Below are 25,292 nucleotides of genomic sequence, written 5' to 3' on the forward strand. Positions count from 1 at the left end.
GTAGTAACATGTATGTGGCTAGTGCCTTTCCTATAGTGGCAGTGCTGTTGTAGGTTATACTAGTACAGATGGAACTGATGAATGTGAAACTGCCAGGTGAAAAGCTATCAGCATCTTTATGAATATTGCCCCAAATAGTTTTAACAATTTATACTCTCTCTTTTCCCTGTACACTTGCTAATATTTGATGTTGTCATACTTACAAAAAATTTGCAGATATGAAGGGTGTTGTTTTTAATTAACATTTTATTTTGGAATAATTTTAGATTTATAGAGAAGTTTCAAAGGTAGTGCAGAGTTCACATATACTCCTCAGCCCATTTAATTTTCCTTAATGTTATAATCTTACATGGGTGGTTTTATTTTTTTTAAAATATATTTTATTGATTTTTTACAGAGAGGAAGGGAGAGAGATAGAGAGTCAGAAACATCGATGAGAGAGAAACATCGATCAGCCGCCTCCTGCACATCTCCCACTGGGCATGTGCCCACAACCCAGGTACATGCCCTTGACCGGAATCGAACCTGGGACCTTTCAGTCCGCAGGCCGACGCTCTATCCACTGAGCCAAACTGGTTTCGGCGGTTTTATTTTTAAAATGTTTTTTAAATTTATTTTAGAGAGCGAGAGAAACATCGATTGGCCGCCTCCTGTACGCCCCCTACTGGGGATTGAGCCTGAAACCCAGGCATGTGCCCTGACCGGGAATTGAACCATTGACCTTTTGGTGAAGGGATGATGCCCAACCAACTGAGCCACACTAGCCAGGGCCATGGGTGTTGTTTTAATTTGCATTTTCCTGGTAACTATTGAAGTTGGTGTATTTTTATGTTGATTGGCCTTTTGAGTTTTCTTTTTTTGTGTATGTAATCTTTTAGTCAAGTTTTGTAAAAATGGACCACAAAAGGCCCAGGCGATGGCCCTAGCCTTTTTCTTCATTGCGAAAATTGACATAACATCCATCTTTTTTTGTACCAACAATTCTAATTAGTTTTATGGCCAAGAAGGAGTAGAAATTTGTCTAAGTTATACCCATTGGGGTTAAGTGTAGTTCCTTTCCTGTATGTCAGAACTTCAACTATTTAAAGCCTAGGCCCACTGCAGGAATTCATGTACCAGTGGGGTCCCTCGGCCTGGCCTGCGGGATTGGGCTGAAACTGGCTCTCTGGCATCCCACAAGGGGTCCTGGATTGCAAGAGGGCGCAGGCTAGCCTGAGGGACCCCACCAGTGCACCATCAGGGCCGAGGAGGGACCAAGGGAGGGCTCCAGGGCATGTCCAGCCCATCTTGCTCAGTCCTGATCAGCCAGACCTCAGCAGCAAGTTAACCTGGTCAGAGCGTCTGCCCCCTGGTGGTCAGTGCATGTCATAGCAAGTGGTTGAGCGGCCTTAGCATATCATTAGCATATTACCCTTTGATTGGTTGAATGGATGACTGGATGACAGGACACTTAGCATATTAGACTTTTATTTTATAGGATAGGATATTTATGTTCCCTGGGAAATCTTCAGATTAAGCATTCTCAGTTTGCTTACTCATTCCTCATATTACATGGTTTCTATCATTTTGTGTGCTGTTCTCTGAACATGCTCTATTCTTTTCCTGTTATTCCTTACAGTGTGGTACCCAGAACAGAGCACAATTGTCTAGGCATAAAGTTATCTTTCTTTTTAGGTCTAGGAGTGATAATCATTCTCTTTAGATAATGATGTAGCTAAGATTGAGGTTTTATGGGGGGAGTTTAAGGCAGTCACGCCACACTAGTGACTAATTTTGACCATTTTGCTTGTAAAAGACCTCTTTTTTTTTTTTTATACTACAGGCTGCTATTAAGCTACATCTTGCCTGTCAGATATTGGTGCTGTTAGTTTTGAATACTTAAATGCAGGAATATAATTTTTTCTTACATTAATCCCATTGCTGAACTAGAGATTTAATTTTTGTTCCTGGTTATATCATCTCTCTTATTTGTTATCTCTCTCTCTCAGCTTCTTCATCTAAATCATTGATAAGATTGTTAAATAGGACAGGCCAAGGACAGAATGTTATGCCATTAAAAACCTCACTTCAGATTGGCATCAATCCATTAAGCAACATGTTTGGGTATGCTTGCTCAACCTGCCTGATTTGCTCTTGTCTCCAAAGTCTGACACCTGTCTTGTTCTATACTTGGCTTTATCCCTAGATTTAGAATTTCTGCTTCATCTCTTTGAAAGGCTCTTAGGGCTCTTTGTATATTCACTTCTGTTACCACCTTTCCTGTTCACCGCCCCCCCCCCCCAGTTTTATGGAGAGATAATTGACATATAACTGTGTAAGTTTAAGGTATACAGTATTGTGATTTTATATATGCCATATGTTGTAAAATGGTTACCACAAAAAGGTTAATTAACACATTCATTACTCACATAGTTACAGGATTTTCGGGGGGAGGAGGTGAGGAAAATGGGTGAAGCTGGGCAAAAGGGACAAATCTGTTCACCTTTGAGACTGCCTTCTTGATGTTGAACACAGTTTGATACCACACTGTGCTATTCTCCTGACCTACAGCCTCAAGTACCCCTGTAGTACTCTTTCCCCTTCTATCCCTCCTTTCTTTTTCTTTCTTAGAAATCAACTTTTTAGGTATAATTAATAGGTATAATAAAACACATACATCCTATATAATAAAAGCCTAATATGCAAATAGACTGAACAGTGGAACAACCAGTCGCTATGACACGCACTGACCACTAGGGGTCATACGCTCAACACAGAAACTGCCCCCAGCCCGCAGGCCCCAGGCCAGCCAAGGCGGGTGCGAGCGAGGGGCCCCAATTGCCCTGCCGGTTGCCCCATAGATTGGCCCTGATCGCTGGCCAGTCCTAAGGACCCTACCCTACCCTACCCTGGTGCACGAATTTCGTGCACCAGACCTCTAGTTTTATTATATGTACAGGTTGATACCTTTTTTTGGGGGGAGGGGGAGGGAAAATGTTACCTATATAACCACGAATCTGTTAGAAAAATAGAACATGCCCCTTGGTGGTCAATCTACCCTTCACATTCTACCCCAACCATTCACTGTTCTGGTTTCTATCACTGCAAATGAGTTTATAAATGAAACAATACCCTATGTACTCTTTTTTTCTGTGGTGTCTTTTTTTCTCTTTTCTAAAGAACAGTTTAATGACTTTTTTTTTAAAGAGAGTGGAAGGGAGATGGAGAGAGAGAAATATTTATCTTAGAGTGAAGCATCCATTGGTTGTATCCTGCATGCCTCTTACCAGGGCTTAAGCCTGCAACTTGGCATGTGCCTGACTAGGAATCGAACTGGCAACCCTTTGGTGCACGGGATGATGCTCAACCAACTGAGCTATTCTGGCTGGGCTGTAGTGTCTTTCACTAAGAATAATTAGTTTGAGATTCATCCATATGACTGCATAAGAGTAGTTAATTCCTTTTTATTGCTTAGTAGCATTCCACTGAATGAATATGTCACAATTTATCAGTTGATAGACATTTTTGGCTATCATGAATAAAGTTGCTATGAATATTCATGTATATATTTTGAAATGACTTAGTTTTTCATTCCTCTTGGGGGAAATATCTAGGAGTGGACTTGCTGAGATGTAAAGTGCCTTTGTAGCCTGGTTTCAACAGATTGTCTAGAGTATTTCCTAGGAGGACAGGTTTTGAAACGCCCAAATTCTTAATTTAAGAAACAATAGCAATTGGGCTTGGGAGTTTCCTAGAGCTATCCCTCTTAATTCAGAAAAAAATTTCTGGCCCTAGCCAGGTAGGTCAGTTGGTTAGAGCATTGTGCCAATGCACTAAGGTTGTGGGTTTGATCCCCAGTCAGGGCACATATAAGAAGCAACCAATGAATGCATAAATAAGTGGTACAACAAATCAATGTTTCTTTCCCTCTCCCTAGCCCTCTCCCCCCCCCTTTCCTTTCTTTCTTAAATCAATACAAAAACAAAACAAAACAAACAACAAAAAACCCTGGCCGGATAGCTCAGTTTGTTAGAGCATCATCCTGATTGGCCAACATTGTGGGTTCGATCCTCAGTCAGGGCACGTACAGGAAGCAACCAATGAATGCATAAATAAATGGGACAACGAATCAATTTCCCTCTCCCCCTCCACCTCCCTCTCCCTCTCCCTCTCAAATCAATAAAAAAAATGAAAATAAACAACAACAACAAAACCTGGCTGGATAGCTCAGTTGGTTAGAGCATCATCCCTATACTCCAACATTGTGGGTTTGATCCCCGATCAGGGCACATACAAGAAGCAACCAATGAATGCATAAATAAGTGAAACAAATTGATGTTTCCTTCTCTCTTTCCCCCTCTCTCTCTAAAATCAACAAACGACAAAAACAACAAAAATAAACAGAAAAAAAGTTTCTCATCTTGGCAAGCACCAGGAACCATACATCATAGAAGGTGACTTAATATAGGAATAACAAACAGTTGAGAGGGTTATTTCTTCTTAAAGAATGGCAACTGTTTATCAAGGTCTAGAACTCCCTTTCCTATGGTTAATCTGGAGATAGTTCTCCTTTTTCTAGATTTCTAAATCTTTGTATTTGCTGTTATATAAATGCCCTTATCGTCTATTAAAATATCCAAGTTTACATTTTCTCTTTTTGTTAAATCTATGACAGCTGTTAGGGAGGTAGATATTAGCTAATTGGTTTCATCAAATTTTCAGAATCCAGTCACAATATATACTATAGACCAGCTCTGCCCAGTACAAATATAATGTGAGCTACAAATGTAATTTAAAAATAATTTCTAGTAGCCACATTTAAAAAGTAAAGAGAAACAGGTACAATTATTTTTTACTAGAGGCCCAGTGCACAAAAATTTGTGCATTCGGGGGGGAGGAGGGGGGCCCTCAGCCCGGCCTGTGCCCTCTCGCAGTCTGGGACCCCTTGGGAGATAATGACCTGCTGGTTTAGGCCTGCTCCCTGGTGGCAGAGGGCAGGCCCAATCCCTAGGTGCAGCCCCTGGTTGGGCTCAGAGCAGGGCCAATTGGGGAGTTGGGGCGCCGCCCCCTGTCATGCACAGAGCAGGGCGGATTGGGAGGTTGCGATGCCACCCTCAGTCATGCTCAGGGTAGGGCCGATTGGGGGGTTGGGGCACCGCCCCTTGTCACACTCAAGGCAGAGTGGATGGGGAGGTTGTGGCGCCACCCCCTGTCACGCACAAAGCAGGGCCAATCAGGGGGTTGGGGCGCTGCCCCCTGTCACGCACAGAGCAGGGCCCATCAGGGGGTTGGGGAGCTCTCCCCCATCACGCACAGAGCAGGGCCCATCAGGGGGTTGGGGAGCTCTCCCCCATCACGCACAGAGCAGGGCCCATCAGGGGGTTGAGGAGCTCCCCCCGTCACTCACAGAGTAGGGCCGATAGGGGAGTTGGTACACCGCCCCCTGTCACACACAGAGCAGGGCGGATCAGGGGATTGGGGTGCCGCCCTCTATCACCCACAGAGCAGGGCCGATCAGGGGGTTGGGGCGCCTTCAGCTGTCACGAACAGAGCAGGGCAGATAGGGAGGTTGTGGCCCTGCCCCCTGTCACACACAGAGCCACAGGGCAATCAGGGGGTTTGGGTACTGCCCCCTGTCACACTGATCCCGGTGCCGGGAGGCCTCTCAGCTCCGCTGATCCCAGTGCTGGGAGGCATATTACCCTTTTACTATATAGAATAGAGGCCTGGTGCACGGGTGGGGGCCAGCTGGTTTTCCCGGAAGGGTGTCCTGGATCAGGGTGGGGGTCCCCACTGGGGTGCCTGGCCAGCCTGGATGAGGGGATGATGGCTGTTTGCAGCTGGTCACACACCCTTCAGGGTGGGCGTCCCTACTGGGGTGCCTGGCCAGTCTGGGTGAGGGGCTGAGGGCTGTTTTCAGGCTGGGACTGAAGCTCCCAACTGCTCCTTTCTTTCTTTCTTTTTTTTTTTTTTTATTCTGGGCCAGCTTTAGCTCTGAGGCTCCAGCTCTTGGGCCTCCGCTCCTGAAAGCAGGTATCTGGTTTGGTTTGGTTCTCAAAACTCTATATCAACTCCAGCTCTGAGATCCCAGCCAGCTGAAAGCTGGTTTCTGGGGTTTTGTTTAGCTATATTTGTTACAGTGTTTGAAACTGCAGGCTCAGAGGCCTGCAGCGGCGGCAGGCGGGGAACGTTGGAGTCCTCCGTCACTGAAGCAAGCAAGCCTCATGTTAGTTTCAAGCTGCCTGGCTGCCAGCCGCCATCTTGGCTGACAGTTAATTTGCATATTGCCCTGATTAGCCAATGGGAAGGGTAGCAGTCGTACGCCAATAACCATGTTTCTCTTTTATTAGTGTAGATAAAAGCAATAATGAAAATTTTAATACTATATTTTAGCCCCACATATTGAAAATACTATTTCAACATGTAATCAGTATACAGAATAAGTTACGAACTATTTTGGTTATTAAAATTTATGAGATATTTTATATTCTTCATATTAAATCTTCGAAGTCTGGTGTGTATTTTACATTTATAGCATATCTCAATTTGGACTAACCATATTTCAGGTGCTCAATAGCCCCATGTGGCTGCCATGTTAAACTGCAAATCTAGACTAAAAACTTTAGTAGGAAAACTCACTCAAGATAATAGGCTTTCATTGAATCTCAAAGGACTGTACTTATTTGGAAGCCTCTCTGAACTATTTTTCCCATGCCTTAAAATGCCACAATGGGATCCTCAGATTAGGAATAGTAGAGTTATTAGAGAATGTCCCAAGAGAGGACCACATAGTTCAGAATCATGAACATAATTTCTGTGTGGCCTGTACAGAAATCTCATTGAGATACTTGGTGGGGTCACCTGGTATACTCGTATTAGGTAGATACAATAGTTTATGAAATAAAGAGGTGGAATAACTAACAGAAGTTAACCTTTATAGTATGTCATAAAATATGTTTCAAGTTCTGGATTCTACATACCTTTCTAATGGTGTTTCCTGTAACCTTCTGTTACCCTTTTCTCCACCCACACATAACTACTTATGATTATTTGAACCCACTGTGTTTTTCCACGCCTCTATGCTTCTCTCCCTGGTGTGTTGCTTGGCTAATCTCTTAACTCACCCTTCAAGACGCACCTCAAATAGCACCTTAGTGAAGCCTATCCTGTCATCCCTATATCCCAACTCTCAATTGGGCAGTTACTCAATTCTTCTTTTATATTCCTGTAGCATCTTGTATTCACAACACTTACTACATTATATTGTAAGTTACTTGATTGCATAGACTACCTCCTCATTTATCTTTGCATTCCTAACAAGATGCCCAGTATTTGCCTGATAGCAGGCAATTAAAAAATGTTTGCTGGCCCTGACCGGTTTGATTCAGTGGATGGAGTGTCGACCTGCGGACTCAAGGGTCCTGGGTTCGATTCTGGTCAGGGGCATGTGCCTTGGTTGTGGGCACATCCCCAGTAGGGAGTGTGCTGATCAGTGTTTCTCTCTCATCGATCTTTCTGACTCTCTATCCCTCTCCCTTCCTCTCTGTAAAAAATCAATAAAATATATTTTAAAAAAATGTTTGCTGAATTAAGTTTTACAGGAAAAATGTAAATACCAGCCAGAGCAGAAAGAGTGTAGTTGTCTTGAATTCTGTTGGTGCTGTGCTACCAATAGTTTTGATCTTGGGCAAGTTAACTTACCTATGCTTTATTTTAATCAACTGTAAAATTAGTGTTACTAGAACTTTAAGGTGACTTATACTCTAAAAATTTGGCTGATTGATAACATGTATATCAACATATCTTATGTGGAAGTGAGTATAAGCTCCTATAGGGAGAAAACTATGTCTTGTTTATATTATATCCTTGCTGCTTAGGAAAATTCCTTATTATTAGTATTTATTGAATGAATGAATAAAAGAATTCTTGTCTATTTCATTCATATTGCCCACATAGATAGCAACACTGTCACCAGGGGTGACTCTATATATTTCTGATGATGATTTGGAAATGCAACATAGGCTAAGATAAAGTTTTCCTATATTATTCTATCACCATCAAAGCAATTCAAAGGATGTCTAATTGTTCATGACATTTTGCTTAGTAGTCTAAATAGTGCATTCTATTAGGAATGCAGAGGCTAAAGATAGCTTGTATGGAAAATCAGTCATCTTTCTTTTGACTTTATTAAACTTTTGACCTCTTTTGCAAGCAGGTTCTATTTTATATGTATTGTGTATCATTTACACTAGTATAGAGATAAGAAACCACAAAGACAGTTGAATCAACTTAGATTTCTTTCTTCTTTCAGATACCTCCTTGTTAAAATGTACTCAGACTAGTTAATCCACTTCAGCCTTTCAACTGTATTGTTATAGTCTGCCTACTGTATTCCCAACCTTTACACATATTGATTCTGGTCTTACTTAAATGTGAATATACTAGGAAAGTCTTGGATAAGTCTTCCAGTGCCCAGTCCACTGTTAATACTTAGTAAAAAGAAATTAATTAAGTAAAGTTTATATAGATAGAAATAGCCTTGGCAGCCACGGAATTAAAACAAACTCGATCTCAACTGAATAGAAGATTCTTAGTCAAGAACAGCAGCACTCAGCTACAAAGGGGTAACAGGATGTAATGAGAGTAAAAGAGTAATATGTACATATAGATACTTTATAAAGTAGATAACTAGGGATAGGATTGGATGAATTGGCAAATTGAGTTTGGTTATGGGCCTTACATTTACAGGAGTGTGAAAGATACAGAATATGTAGATTCATTGCAACTTTTACACGAAGTGCATTTAGTGGAGAGGACTGAATTGTGGTTCTTTTGAGACATTCCTTTTACTAATATAGTTTTTTCAGTGTCAGTATAATTCTTTCTGGAAGGCAGCTATGCTCACCACTATACCACCAACGCATAATTCTTTCTGATAGTCTCTAAAGTTTAGTGCCCTGAACATGACTGGATGTGTTTCCTCACCAGAATCAAGCTGAAAATTCTTTGGTTAGCATGATATTGTTAGTTCTTCCATTTTCATCTCCCTCTGCAAATTTCCCTCTAAAAATACATAGATTTCTCTCCTGATGAGCCATGGCATAAGTTTGCTCCAGTGCCTGAGCCAGTTCTGTCCAGGGCAAGAAAGAACAACAGTATTGTGGAGTATGGACGAGGTTGGTTTGGAATGAAGTCATACTGGCCATCAGATTTGAGATTTAATATGCTAGGGACATACTGTAGGTACCTGTTGAGCTTTGGAGCTGTATCATTTCTGCTTGTCATGATTTTCATGGAATTAGACTGCCCTGCATCATTTCCAAGTTGCCCTCCAGGCCCAAGATGTTGCTCAGAACTACAATATACTGCTGTGAATAGTTCTCTAGGAACTATAGTGCATGCAGTTCCATCTGACGTCTGCATGATCACTCGCTGCTTAGATTTTCTTATACCATACCAGCTCGTCACTTGGAACCTCCTGAATGTTGTAAAAGATAAATTATTATTTCTCTGGTCATCGATAGAAAGTATGATTTACAACGTGATTTTAGTCTGTGACTAAACCTGTTTGCCATGCCCTTTTGAACTTTTGGATATTTTGGCTGTCCTCATTCAAACCAGCCTCTGCTGGAATAGTTTTTCTTAGCTCACAATTAGAATTATAGTGTAGCACTCTGAATGGTGGTGGCTCATTTCTTCTCTTCTTGCTGTTTTACAGTTGTCTCAGAGTCCTGGCATGTCACTTATCCCAGGCTCTTCCTGAAATAGTATAGGATTTCAAATTAGAAAGCCTGAGTTCCAGTCCTAGTTGCTACTTTCTTTGTGTCACCTTTGAGAAGTTACTGTACTTTGTTAAATCTAAGATCCCACATATTATAAAATATAAATATCTCCCTTACAGAGTAGATTGATAATTAAATGAGGATGCATATGAAAAGCTTTGAGAGTATAAAGCACAATGCAAAAGTTAATTTTATTGTCATTTTTAGTTTTTTTTCCTCATTGAGGAAGTTGCAGATAATCATTGTGACTGGGAGCAAACTCATGAATAGACCCTTATAGGTTTTTGAACTGCTTTGGCTTTTGAATGGTTGAGTTGATGGAGGTCACAGGGAGAGACTTGGCAAGACTATATTGATAGATATTTTTTCCATGTTCTAGCAGAAGCTCCCTTTCTCAAGGACAGGGAAAATGTTTATTTTCTTTTTTTTTTTAATATATATTTTATTGATTTTTTACAGAGAGGAAGGGAGAGAGATAGAGTTAGAAACATCGATGGGAGAGAAACATCGATCAGCTGCCTCCTGCACATCTCCCACTGGGGATGCGCCCGCAACCCAGGTACATGCCCTTGACCGGAATCGAACCCGGGACCCCTCAGTCCGCAGGCCGACGCTCTATCCACTGAGCCAAACCGGTTTCGGCGGAAAATGTTTATTTTCTATTATACTGTTCCTACAATGCTGTCTACCTAATCAGAATTAATTGGTATTGATTAACACAGCTCTCTCAATAGTGTGACTCCCCATTACTAGTGTTAACTAGGATGAATCTCATTTAAATTATATTGACTGAAATAAATGTTTATTTATTTCAGTAGTTTATTTATTTCATAGTTTATTTCAGTAACCAGGAAGATAATTTAACACGTTAAGCACCATGTCAGTCACCAGTGACTGAAACGGAAAGGAAGACAAAACAGGGTTGACGCTTAACATGTTAATAATTTCTTTCAAAATGTATAGCCTTGCTTGATATAACTTTAATATAGCATGTTGTTTTCAGATCTCAGGAATAGGCTATATTTATAGGAGCTCCTAACTGAGCTTCTGCTAGGAGGAAGTCTCCATAATGTAACTCAACCATTCAGCTATGTGATCTCTACTAGTTACTGAGCTTTGCTGACTGCATTTTACCCTAAACATCTGCAGTGCTGTCATTGTTTCAGCTAGTATCAGTCAAATTGCTCAAGTGAATAACATTGAAAATATGTTTTGAAAGGACCAGAATTATTTTGACAAAGAATGAATTATATTAAACACTAAGAGAACATGTACAAATTAAAATTAATGTCTTCACAGTCTCATATAGTATGTGACCAGAAGTTATAATTGGTATTCTACTAAAATATTTTTGGAATTTTTTAAAAGCAAGTGAAAAAAATTTCTATGTAGTTTTTTCTTTTCAAAAACTTTTCAAGATATCTGTTTTTAAATAATTGGGTTTTTAGAAACATCATTTTTAAAGCTTTCCTAATTTTTAAAATTGAGGTATAATTGACATGAACATCAAATTAGTTTTAACTGTACATCATAATTCTATATAATAAAAGCCTAATATGCTAAGTGTCCGGTCATCTGGTTGTCCGTTCAACCAATCAAGGTGTAATATGCTAATGATATGCTAAGGCTGTCCAACTGCTCGCTATGATGTGCACTGACCACCAGGAGGCAGATGGTCGACCAGTTGCTATGATGTGCACTGACCACCAGGGGGCAGATGCTCCAACTTGTAGGTTATCTTGCTGCTGGGGTCTGGCCAATTGGAACTGAGTGAGTTGGGCCGGACATGCCCTGGAGCCCTCCCATGATCCTTCCCCAGCTGGCCAACCTCCTGTATCCCTCCCCAGCTCCGATTGTGCACCGGTGGGGTCCCTTGGCTTGGCCTGTGCCCTCTCACAATCCAGGAGCCCTCGGGGGATGTCAGAGAGCTGGTTTTGGCCTGGTCCCGCAGGCCAGGCCGAGGGACCACACTGGTGTACGAATTTGTGCACCAGGCGTCTAGTGATTTTATATTTGTACTAGAGGCCCAATGCACGAAATTCTTGCAAGAGTAGGCTGGGCTTCCCTCTGGCTGCTGGCAGGCACTCAGGACCCAGGCTTCCCTTGCAGCCCCGGCTTCGTCCGGAAGGTCGCCTGGAAGGACGTCCAGTCTAATTAGCATATTATGCTTTTATTATTATAGATTATTATAGATATATTGTGAATGATCACCACAGTAAGTCATCACCATAGTAGTTAACACCCATTACCATACATAGTTACAAAAGTTTGTTTTCTTGTGATGAGAACTTTTAAGGTTTGCTCTCTTAGCAACTTTAACATATGTAGTAGAGTATTATTTTTTTAAAATATGTTTTTATTTATTTTAGAGAGAGAAGAAGGGAGAGGGAGAGAGAGATAGAAATATCAATGAGAGAGAAACACCAACATTCATTGGCTGCCTCCTGCATGCCCCCATTGGAGATTGAGCCTGCAACCCAGGTATGTGCCCTGACTGGGAATTGAATTGGTGACCTCTTTGTGTAAGGGTTGATGCTCAACCACTGAGCCACACTGGCTGGGCTGCAGTAGAGTATTATTAACTAAAGTTGCCATTTTGTACATTACATCCCCATTAGTTACTTATTTTATACCTGGAAGTTTGTATCTTTGACTCCATTCACCCGTTTTCTCTACCACCTAACCCTGACCCCTGGTTAAAATCAGTCTGTTCTCTGTATCTATGAGCTTGTTGTTTGTTTGCTTGTTTTAAGATTTCACATATAAGTGATATCATATGGTATTTGTCTTTTTTTGGCTCATTTCAGTTAGCATAATGCCCTCAAGGTCCATTATGTTGTCACAAGTGGCAAGATTTCATTCTTTTTTTATGGCTGAAAAATATTCTATTGTAAATATTTAGCACATTTCTTTTTTAAAGATATTTTTAAATTGATTTTAGAGGGAAAAGGAGAGGGAGATAAAAACATTGACATCAACATTGATCAACTGCCTCCTGCACACCCCCTGCTGGAGATCAATTTTGAAATCCCAGGATGTGCACTGACCGGGATTGAAACTGGGACCTCTTGGCACATGGCTCGATGCTCAACCAAGGCCAGGTCACATTTCTTTCTTTCTTTTTTTTCTTTTCTTTCTTTTTTTTTTTTGTTAATCCTCATCCGAGGATATTTTTCCATTGATTTTAGAGAGAGTGGAAGGGAGAGACAGAGACAGAAAGAAACATCAATGTGAGAGACACATCGATTGGTTGCCTCCCGCATACACCCCAACGGGGGCCAGGATTGAGCCTGTAACTGAGGTACATGCCCTTGAGCAGAATCAAACCCAGGACTCTTCAGTCCGCATTAAATTACCAAATTAAATTTATTGGGGTGACATTGGTTAGTACATTATATAAGTTTCAAGTATATAATTTTGTAATATGTCATGTGCATATTGTAGGTTTACAGCTGTGAGTACATGAAACACAGTTTATTCCTGTATTATTATTAATTATTGTATTATTTGCTATATGAACAACTGTAAAACTACTTTTTGCCTCACCTTGTTTTTTTAAAAAATATATTTTTATTGATTTTTTTTAGAGAGAAAGGGAGAGGGAGAGAGCAACATTGATGATAAACATCAATTGGCTGCCTCTTGCATACCCCCTACTGGGGATCTAGCCCACAATCCAGGCATATGACCTGACTGGGAATTGTACCAGCGACCTGTTGGTGCATGGGATGATGCGCAATCCACAGAACCACATTAGCTGGGCCCCAACTTGTAGTTTAAGCAAGGGCTGTAATATATATGTCTTTCAGCCTAATATTTACCTAATCTTAGAAGAATCAATATACTTAATATGTCTCATGAATTTATAGGAGTAAAGAAGCTAGAGATTATTCTTTTAGTATATATCTTATCACCCTTTGTGTACAACATAATTTTTATATTTTTCCTAATACCACTGCTCATGCATTGGGTACTAAAGAGTCCATGAGCTGTAAAAAAAGATTTAAGTATATTTGAACATTATTTGCTTTGCGAAATCTAGTTTTTGATGTTTAACTGAAAATTTTTCATTTAGCAGGTTTATTGTTAATTATAGTAGGTTAAATAGCAGGATGCAGCTTAAATTATTTTTCAGAAGGTACTCTTATAGTATTTTTATGAATATTAACATTTTGCTAGTTGATGCTCAGAAATATTTCAAAAATTACAGACATCTAATCTAATAAAAGAGAAACATGGTAATTGGCGTACGACCGCTACCCTTCCCATTGGCTGATCAGGGAGATATGCAAATTAACTGTCAGCCAAGATGGCAGCCGGCAGCCAGGCAGCTTGAAACTAACATGAGGCTTGCTTGCTTCAGTGACGGAGGAAACCAACATTCCCCGCCGGCCTTGCAGGCCTCTGAGCCTGCAGTTTGAAACATTTTAACAAATATAGACGCTAAAAAAACCCCCCCAGAAACCAGCTTTCAGCGATCTGGGATCTCAGAGCTGGAGTCAGAGCTGGAGTTATACATTGTTTTGAATACCTACTTTCAGCAGCGGAGGCCTAAGAGCTGGAGCCTCAGAGCTAAAGCTGGCCTAGAATTAAAAAGAAAAAAAAAAGAAAAAAAGGAGCGGTTGGGAGCTTCCGTCACCCGCCAGCCTGAAAACAGCCCTCAGCCCCTCACCCAGACTGGCCAGGCACCCCAGTGGGGACTCCTACCCTGAAGGGTGTGTGACCAGCTGCAAACAGCCATCATCCCCTCACCCAGGCTGGCCAGGCACCCCAGTGGGGACCCCAACCCTGAAGGGTGTGTGACCAGCTGCATAAAGCCATCATCCCCTCACCCAGGCTGGCCAAGCACCCCAGTGGGGACCCCCACCCTGAATGGTGTGTGACCAGCTGCAAACAGCCATCATCCCCTCACCCAGGCTGGCCAGGCACCCCAGTGGGGACCCCCACCCTGATCCAGGACACCCTTCAGGGCAAACCAGCCAGACCCACCCATGCACCAGGCCTCTATCCTATATAGTAAAAGGGTAATATGCCTCCCAGCACCAGGATCAGCGGAGCCGAGAGGCCTCCTGGCACCGGGATCAGCATGACAGGGGGCAGCGCCCAAACCCCCTGATCGCCCTGCGGCTCTGTGTGTGATGGGGGTGGGGCCACAACCTCCCTATCTGCCCTGCTCTGTTCGTGACAGGGGAAGGCGCCCCAACCTCCTGATCAGCCCTGCTCTGTGCCTGATACGGGGGAGCTCCCCAACCTCTTATCGCCCTGTGGCTCTGTGTATGACAGGGTGTGGCGCCCCAACCCCCTGATCCGCCCCGCTCTGTGCATGACAGGGGGCGGTGCCCCTACTCCCCAATTGGCCCTGCTCTGAGCCTGACCAGGGGCTGCACCTAGGGATTGGGCCTGCCCTCTGCCACCCGGGAGCAGGCCTAAGCCAGCAGGTCGTTATCTCTCGAGGGGTCCCAGACTGCGAGAGGGCACAGGCCAGGCTGAGGGAACCCCCATCCCCCCCGAGTGCACAAATTTTTGTGCACCGGGCCTCAAGTCTAGATATAAAGACCTCTGTTACATGAGTTTGGAAAAACCTCAATTTTGATAGTATAGAAGGCATCAGTTATGATTCTGTGTCAATCTTGGGTTTATGGAATTCCATGTCCTAGTTAGATTTAGCTCAATGGAGTCTGGAGCTCAGACTGTGTAAAAAATGATGACATCATTTGTACAGATTCAGTAACTGGCTAATGTTGTCACTAATTGCACATGTCATTTTTATTTATTTATCTTTATTGTTGAAAGTATTACAGATGTCCCCCTTTTATCCTATTGACCCCCCTCTTCCTCACTTCTGTCCCCTCTCTAGGTCTTTACCCCACTATTGTCTGTGTCCATGGGTTATGGTTATGTGCAAATAAGTTTTTTGGTTGATATCTTCCATCCCTCCCCTGTCCTCTGAGAATCGTCAGATTATTGCATGCTTCCATGCCTCTGGGTCTGTTTTGTTTGTCAGAGCAAGTCATTTTTTTCTCACACAGTAAGGTCAAGACTTCAGAGACAGGGTAAGTTAGCTATGTCTGTCTAATGCTTGAAAATATTAATACCAGGTAAGTATTTTAATTTTGCAGGGCACATATCTAAGTGTTCCTTCAGAATGTCTACATTTTCTAGTTTTGAAGACATTATTAATTTCTATTTTGTAGTTTTAAGATGACCTGTAATAACATTACTATTTGTGAAGCATTTTACTTTTGAGAATGAGAGTAATAATTGTTATAAACAAATGATTCCTGGGGAATATAAGTTTCATTTGAAAATTGTACTCCACTTTTAGCTTAAAAGAACTTTTTCTAAAGTTTGGTTTTACTCTAAAGGTCATCCAAAATTTTTTCATGTTATATTCATTTGACAGACTATCTAGGGCCTGATTTCAAAATGATTTGCTACTTTTACCCAATGGTGATAGTTCACAGCACTCTTGTCATCCATTGTTATTTCAGAAATTATTGAAAACCTGATTGTAAAAGATAGTTCACCTGCCATGCATGAGGCAATTGATAGACTGTTCATGGACATAGAAAATATCAACAGGGAATCTATGGCTGAAATACAGGATGCTCAGGTTGGTATAAAAATAATTTTGATAAATTAAAAAATATTTATTGTTGAGAGTATTACAGATGTCCCCTTTTATACCCTCATTGTCCCACTCTACCCAGTTCCCACCCCACCCCAGGCCTTCACCGCCCTACTGTTTGTGTCCATTGATAAGATCTTTGGTTAATCTCTCCCCATTCCCCCTCCCCTCTTCCCTGTGAGATTCATCAGTCTGTTCCATGCTTCCAAGCCTCTGATTCTATTTTATTCACCGGTTTATTTTGTTCATTAGATTTCTTGTTTGTTTATTTTGATTTTTAGATTCAATTGTTGACAGATATGTATTTGTTGCCATTTTATTGTTCATATTTTTTATCTCTTCTTAAAGAATGCCTTCAACATTTCATGTAATACTGGTTCGGTGGTGATGAATTCCTTTTGCTTTTTCTTGTTTGTGAAGCTCTTTATCTGACCGTCAGTTCTAAATAAGAGCTTTGCTGGGTAGAGTATTCTTGGTTGTAGGTCCTTGCTATTCATCACTTTGAATATTTCTTGCCATTCCCTTCTGGCCTGCAAAGTTTCTTTTGAGAAATTAGCTGATAGTCATATGGGTGCTCCCTTGTAGGTAAGTAACTAACTGCTTTTCTCTTGCTCCTTTTAAGATTCTCTCTTTGTCTTTAGCCCTTGGCATTCTAATTATGACATGTCTTGGTGTGGGCCTCTTTGGGTTCCTCTTGTTTGGGACTCTCCATGCATCCTGAACTTCAAATCTATTTCTTTCACCAGGTAGAGGAAGTTTTCTGTCATTATTTCTTTAAATAGGATTTCAATTTCTTGCTCTCTCTCATCTCCTTCTGGCACCCCCATAATGCAAATGTTGGTACACTTGTTGAAGTTGTGTCAGAGGCTCCTTACACTGTCTTCAGATTTTTTTATTCTTTTTTCTTCTTGCCATTCTAATTGTGTGTTTTTTGTTTGTTTGTTTGTTTGTTTTTGCTTCCTCATAGTCCAAATCGTTGATTTGATTGTTGGACTCCTCTACTCTACTGTTGAATCCCTGTAAATTAGTTTTTATTTCAGTTATTATATGCTTAATTTCTGACTGGTCCTTTTTCATGTTTTTAAAAAATATATATATTTTTATTGATTTCAGAGAGGAAGGGAGAGAGCTAGAGAGATAGAAACATCAATGATGAGAGAGAATCACCAATTGGCTGCCTCCTGCATATCCCCTACTGGGGGGACCGCGCCCACAACCCGGGTATGTGCCCCCAGCCAGAATCAAACCTGGGACCCTTTAGTCCGCAGGCGAACGCTCTATCCACTGAGATCCACTGAGCCAAACTGGCTAGGGCCTTTTTCATGTTCTTGACTTTCTCACTAATATCCTTGAAAGTCTCATGAAGATCCTTGCGTAACCTTATAACCATGGTTTTGAACTCTGTATCTGAAAGTTTGTTTGCTTCCATTTCTTTCATTTGTGACATGTTTCTTTTTCTTCCCATTTTGGCTGTTTCCTTGTGTTTGTTTCTTTGTATTAGGTATAGCTGCTATGTTTCCTGGAATTGGTAGAGTGGCCTTTTGTAGTAGGTGTCCCATAGGGCCCAGTGGCTTAGCCTCCCCAGTCACACAAGCTGGGCATTCTATTTGCATCCCTGTGTGGGCTGTGTACACAGTCTTATAGTTGAGCCTTGATTGTTGTTGGCATCACAGGGAGGAATTGACCTCCAGGCCAGTTGGCTATGAGGACCAGCTGTAGCTCTAGTGGGAGAGCTGCTGTGTAGGAAACACCCCTGTGGAGCAGGATGTGCTTCAGTGGGCTTTGGTCCTCATTGAGTCTGTGTCTTGAGTGTGTTGCTTGTGGATGTTTAGAGTTGTAATTTGCTATGATCTGAAGCTGTCCACCAGGTGCACTGGCTCTAGGGCCTCCAGGGTGGTGCAAAGTCAGCCACTGCCTGGGGTCACCCTGTAGGAGCTATTTGTATTGGGCTTGGAGGTGCCCAGCCAAGGCCCAGCTGTGAAGCAAGGCAGGCTGGTGATAGAGCTGGGTATTGGGCCTTTTATTGATAGGTCTGGGGCATGCTGCCCCAGCTGAAGTTTGTTTGAGAGATTTTAGCTAACTGAAGCCTGAGCAAGGATAGGCTATTCATATGCAAAAGCCACTGCAAACCGGTTGGGTGGGGCTGCAAATTGGATGGGCGGGGTCACAAAGATTCACCAGGGGGTAGCAAACAGATATGGTTGCCAGTCAGCCCTGCAACCAGGGAGGTCCCAGCACAGGAACTATGACCTCTGCGAGCACCTCCATGCCCTGATGCCAGACAATCCAGTTCCTCCTCATATGTGTCTGGGTGCTGGAGCATAGAGGAAGTGGGACCTTGTAAGTTCAGTTTGTGTGCTGCCCCTTTGAAAGGAACACCTGGGTCTCCAGCAGCCTCCATGTCACTAAGCCCCAACCCCCACTGGTTTTTACAGCTTGTAGTTATGGGGACTTCTCTTCCCAGCTCTGGAAAACTTGGCTGAGGGTCTGGTGTGAGGCTGAGTCCCCTTGCTCCTCACAGTGGCCTCTGCAGAGACAATCTCTATCCTGGTTAAAAAAGACGGCACACATTGGTGCAGTTCCTGCCGGGTCCATGCCTCCACCCCTCCTACCAGTCTCAATGTGCTGTCTTTTTTACTTCTCTAGTTGTAGTACTTTCATTCAGCTAGCTTTAGGCAGTTCTAAATGATGGTTGTTCGGTATTTTAGTTGTAATTTTGATGTGGTTGTGGGAGGAGGTGAGTACAGGCATTTACCTATGCCGCCATCTTGCTTCCTGTTTGATAAGTTTTATGATGATTTAATTTAATGCATAAGTAAAAATGATTAATCATTGCTAAATACATAGAAATCTGGTGGGAAGAAAAATGGCAGCTGAATAGGCAGACATGTCATGCACCTTGTCCCTGGGCCAGGCTGGAAAAGCAACTAAATTGGAGAACATCAACCAGGAATTAACAAATTAGACACAGCTAAGAAGACAATTCACAACAAGGAAGGGCAGAAGATGCCTGGAGAATGGTAGAAATGGGTATCTGGTTGGAGAGGGGCACACAACCACTGGCCTGAGAGTGTGAGGAGGATACTGCATTGCACCAAAGTTGTGTCCCTTGGTGACAGGCTTAACATCCAACTGTGAAAAGGAAACGCCACAGTGCTGCTGGCAGCCATGGAATCTAGACCTAAGACCACAGCCGCAAAAGGCTGTGCCCTGAAAGGCAGCCTGAAAAGTGGCCCAAACAGTGCGGTGCTGGGGCAGGGGGAGAGAAATACACAGTTTTGTGGTTGTTTTGCCTTTGTTTTGTCTTTGCTTTTATTTGCTAAACCCAAAGCATAGGACATTTCCATTGCAAACACTCATCTGAGGCTGTGGTGCAGTTTAGAGGCATAGATTTGTGGAGCCTGAGGAGAGGCTGTGGAGGAAAGAAGGGCAAAGAGACATGACCAGGAATCCTGCATTGGGACATTTGTAACCTTCCAAACCCAAGTGGCCATTTATTCCTGAAGAGCTAGCCCCTCCCAGTAGCCTCAAGTCAGGTCATACAGCGTAGGACACCCTGCCTGCATTTTGAGCAATACAAAGGAAACAAAGACTCTGAATAGCCCCAAAGAGCTCTCAGTGACTGGGTTGGAAGAGGGACTGGTCTACCCCACTATTATGAGAACCAGACTGATAAAAACTCCATGTTGTCAGCCAACCCCACTGGTCTCCATATAAGGATCTCTGACCAACCAAGGCCAGAGTAATATTTTGGGCCACTCACAGAGGAGTAGCTCTGGGTCAGGGAAAAAAACATCTATCTGATTCCCGGAAAGTGAAACAGCACACCTCCCCACCTAAAGCCCTGTCAAAAACAGACACTTGAATGATTAAGATTGGTATCTGTCAGACAGGCAAAGCGGGCAAATTGGTCCCACCTGCTTGCAGCCAAAGCCTATGGAGACACATAAACACAGGAGTTGTAGATTACTTGGAGCTTCAACATGGTGCAAAACACCAAAGACAGTGCCTGACAGTGGTCAGGACCTAACTACCTAACAGGCATCCCAGAATTGGTAGACAGAAGAGTGGGGTTCTAAACCAGTCCCCATGGGGCATTAAAATTCAGCTGAAGTGAATGACGCTTCACTTCTTTATTTTTTTAAATAAAAAATTTTTAAGTATTAGTTTTTTATTCTATTTTTAGTTTTTATTATTTTATCTTATTTTTTCACCTTTCTCTTCCATGCCTCTCCCTTTTTCATCCTGTTTTTTCTTCTCCTGTCCCCACTTTAGTTTTTCTCTTTCCTTTCTTTTTACCCCTTCTTAAAAATTGATCTTCTTTATCTGCTTTATTGATGTGTTACTATTATTATTGTCTCTGTTGGCTTATTCTTATATCTAATTTCCTCTTCCCTGCTCCTACACCATTTTCCCTTCTCTTTTTCTTTTCTGGTCAATTCTTTTTCCTCTCCTCTCTTACTCTTTTATTCTCCTAATTTTTCAATTAGTTTCACTTCCTAAATTCAGGCCTATTTGCTATCTCCTCTATACTCCTTTTAAATAAATAAATAAGTAAGTAAGTAAATAAATAAATAAATAAATAGTTTTTATTTTTACTTTCTTTTTTCACTTTTGTATTCTTAACCACTCATTCTCTTCCTACCTCCTCTATACTAAACCATGGTCCTTCTCATATTCATCCAATTCCTTAACCTTGTTTTCTGTATTTGAGCTCTGCCTCTACAGATTCTGCTCCCGTTTATTCTGGGTGTTTTTTGTTTGTTTGTGATTTTGATTTATTTCTTTGTTTTGTGGTGTTTCCTCCTCATATTATTTTCTTTCCTTTTTTCCTTTCTCACTATCATTTTTGCTCTCTTTTTTCTCTCCTAATTCTTTTTTTTCTCTGGTGGTCACTTTTATTGGGGTTATAGGTGTCTTGGGTACATTTGTGTCCTGTTTCTTTTCTGTCATGACTTACCCTGTTGTATTTTGTGCTATTCAGTCATCACCCCCATAATGGTGTGCACAACATGCTAGAGAGTGAACCACATAACCAGACACCCTGAGAGGAGACTCCATTCATGAATGGGACAATAACATTCAAGACCCAACTACATCAAGAGAATCCAAATATCTCAAGTAGGGGGCCTTCCTAGAATACCAGCTCAGAAGACTTGAGAGACTGCACCACTGAGTTCTACAAAACATCTACTACATAAGAACAATTCAAAAAATCTGGGTGGAATAGCAGTTTGATCTAATACACAGAAAAAATCACAAGGAACAGTAAAAATGGGGAGACAAAGAAACAACCTCCAAATGAAAGAAAATGAGGAATCAGCAGGAAAGGAAAGAAATGAAATGGAGGCAAGCAATTTGTCAGAGAAAGAATTCGGTGTAATGGTTATAAGGCTGCTCAAATATCTGGAGGAGAAATTCACCATGTGTAAGAATCAAGAGGAAATGAAGACTGACAGAGCTGCAATAAAGAACACAATGGAAGGTTTCAACAGCATACTGGAAGCTGAGGACTGATTCAGTGAGTTATAAGACAGGGTAGAAAAACACCCAAGCAAAGCAGCAACTGGAAAAATAACCTTAAAAGCAGGCAAGAGTCTAAGGGAGCTTTGGGACAACATGAAATGAAACAACATCTGCATAATAAAGGTGCCAGAAGGAGAGGAAGCTGAGGAGGTAATAGAAAACCTGTTTAGAGAAATAATGACAGAAAACTTCCCTGACTGGGAATAAAAATGTCGTACAAGTACAAGAAGCACACAGAGTCCCAAACAAGTTGAACCCCAAAAGACCAACACAAGGACACATTGTAATTAAATTAGCAAATATCAATGACAAAGTAAGAATTTTAAAGGCTGCCAGAAAGGTACAGAAAGTTACTTACAAAGGATTTCCCATTAGACTATTAACTGATTTCTCAACAGAAACACATCAGGCCAGAGGAAATGGAATGAAGTATACAAAGTGAAGCAAAGCAAGGCATTGAATCCAAGAGTATTATACCCAGCAAGACTATCATTCAAAATTGAAGGTGAAATAGGGAGCATCACACACCAAGATAGCAATACAAGAAATTCTAAAGAGATTGCTGTAAAAAGAACAAATAAAAATAGAAGGAACACAGGCATAAAGAATAAAAATGGCAACAGACAAGTACCTATCAATAATAACCTTAAACAAAAATGGATTAAATGCTCAAAATAAAAGACATAGGGGAGCTGAATGGATAAGAATAGATGACCCATATATATGCTGTCTACAAGAGACCCCATTAGAACAAAGGACTCACACAGACTGAAAGTGAAGAGATGGAAACAATTTTTTCAGGCAAATTGAAATGAATAAAAAGCTGGGGTAGCATACTTATATTTGACAAAATAGACTTGAAAGTGAAGGTCGTAGCAAGAGATAAGGAAGGCCACTTCACAACACTAAAGGGATCAGTTCAATAAGAGGATATAACTCGTATGCATATATGCACCCAGTAGAGGAGCACCCAAATATATAAGAAGACTTCTGGAAGATATCAATGGAGAAATTGACAACAATGCAATCATAGTAGGGGATGTTAATACCCCATTGACATCACTGGTTAAATCCTGTAGACAAAAAACTCAAAGAAACAGCAATCCTAAATAATACACTAGATCAGATGAAATTAATTGACATCTTCAGAACATTTCACCCCAAAGCTAAGGAATATACATTCTTCTCAAGTGCACATGGGACCTTTCCAAAGATAGACCACATATTAGGGCACAGGCTAAGTCTCTATAAATTCAAAAAGTTTGAAATCATATCAGTCATCTTCTCAGATCACACTGGCATAAAAGTAGAAATCAAATACAATAAAAACGAAAAAATCAAAAACATGGAGGCTAGTTAGCATGCTATTAAACAATGAATGTATTACCATAGAGATCAAAGAGGAAATAAAAGACATTCTGGAAAAATATGAAAATGAAAAAACAACAATCCAAAATCTATGGGACACAATGAAAGCATTCCTGTGTGGGAAGTTCATAGCACTACAGGCCTACCTTAAAAAAAAACAAAACAATTAAAACTGATATTAAGTTACCTAACCCTACAATGTAAAGAACTAGAAAGAGAGCAACAAAAAAGCCCAGATTAAGTAGAAGGAAAGAAATAGCCATCAGAATAGAAATAAATGACATAGAGACAAAGAAAGTACAAAAGATCAATATAACCAAGAATTTCTCCTTTGAAAGGATAACAAGATTGATGAATCTCTTGATAGGCTCACCAATAAGCACCAAGAGAAGACCCAAATAAACAAAATCTGAAATGAAAGAGGTGTAACAACCAACTCCACAGACATACAAAGGATTGTAAAAAAAAAACTACCACAAACAAGTCTACTCCAACAAACTAGACAACCTAGATGAAATGGACATATCCCAAGAAAAATATAATGTTCCAAAACTTAAGAATAATCAGCAAATTTAAATAAACCAATAACTACTGATGAAACTGAAGCAGTAATCTAAAAACTTCCAGCAAACAAAACCACTTGTCCAGATGGCTTCACAGGGGAGTTTTACCAAACTTTCAAAGAACTAACTCCAGTCCTCTTCAGGCTATTCCCAAAAATTCAAGAAGGAGGAACACTGCCAAGTTCTTTCTCTGAAGCCAGCATTACCCTCATTCCCAAACAAGATAAAGATGTTACAAAGAAAGAGAATTACAGGTCAATATCCCTAATGAACATAGTTTCTAAAATCCTCAACAAAATATTAGCAAATTGCATCCAGCAATGCATTAAAATCATCATGCAACATGACCAAGTGGGATTTATTCCGGTGATGCAAGGCTGGTACAATATTCATAATAAATCAATAAATATGATACATCATGTAAACAAATTTAAAAAACCAAAATGATCATATCAATTGATGCAGAAAAAACATTTGACAAAATCCAACACCCATTTTTAATAAAAACTCTCAGCAAAGTGGGAATAAAGTGACTATACCTTAACATAAAAAAAGCCTTATATGATGAATGTATACCAACATCATACTCAATGGGCAAATACTAAAACCATTTCCCCTAAGAGCAGGAACAAACATGGATGCCCACTTTCACCACTCCTGTTTGACATAGTACTGGAAGTTCTAGCTATATTGATCAGACAATAAGAAATAAAAGGTATTAAACTTTTAGATTTTATAAATGAATTCTGCAATGTAGCAGGAGACAAAATTAACACACAGAAGTCTGTGGTATTTTTATACACCAATAATGAACTCACAGAAAGAGAAATTGAACAAACAATGCCATTTACCATTGCAATAAAAAAATTAAGAAACCTAGGAATAAACTTAACTGGAGGTAAAAGACCTGTATTCGGAAAACTATATGACATTGAAGAAAGAGATAGAGGAAGATATCAAGAAGTGGAAGAATATACTGTGTTCATGGATTGGTAGAATCAATATCCTTAAAATTTCCATACTACCCAAAGGAATCTATAGATTCAATGCAATCCCCATTAAAATTCCAATGACATATTTCACAGACCTAGAACAACTTCTTCAAAATTTATATGGAATAAAAAAAGACCCTGCAATAGCCACAGCAATCCTGAGAAAGAAGAACAAAGTTAGAGGGATCACAATAGCAGATATCAAGCTATATTACAAAGCCACCATTCTAAAAACTGGCTGATATTGGCTCAGGAATAGGCATATAGATCAATGGAACAAAATATAGACCCCAGAAAATTTACCAAGCCATTATGCTTAATATTTGACAGAGGAGGAAAGAGCATACAATGTAGTTGAGACAGTCTCTTCAATAAATGGTTTTGGGAAAATTGGACAGATTCATGCAAAAAAATGAAGCTAGACCACCAATTTAAACCATGGAAATAAACCCCC

At 40.9% G+C, this 25,292-nt stretch overlaps 1 protein-coding gene across 1 annotated transcript in view; it reads left to right on the top strand.

Annotated features, from left to right (window-relative positions):
- The window catches only part of TEX11 (testis expressed 11), a 467,244-nt gene that overhangs the window by 3,600 nt on the left and 438,352 nt on the right, over positions 1-25,292 (top strand). The window contains exon 2 of the mRNA XM_036304176.1: positions 16,219-16,374. Within this exon, the coding sequence (XP_036160069.1) occupies positions 16,219-16,374 (156 nt within the window). The remainder of the gene's footprint in view (positions 1-16,218; positions 16,375-25,292) is intronic.

Source organism: Myotis myotis, unplaced genomic scaffold (assembly GCF_014108235.1).
Source record: "Myotis myotis isolate mMyoMyo1 unplaced genomic scaffold, mMyoMyo1.p scaffold_m19_p_4, whole genome shotgun sequence".
Taxonomy (NCBI): Eukaryota; Metazoa; Chordata; class Mammalia; order Chiroptera; family Vespertilionidae; genus Myotis; species Myotis myotis.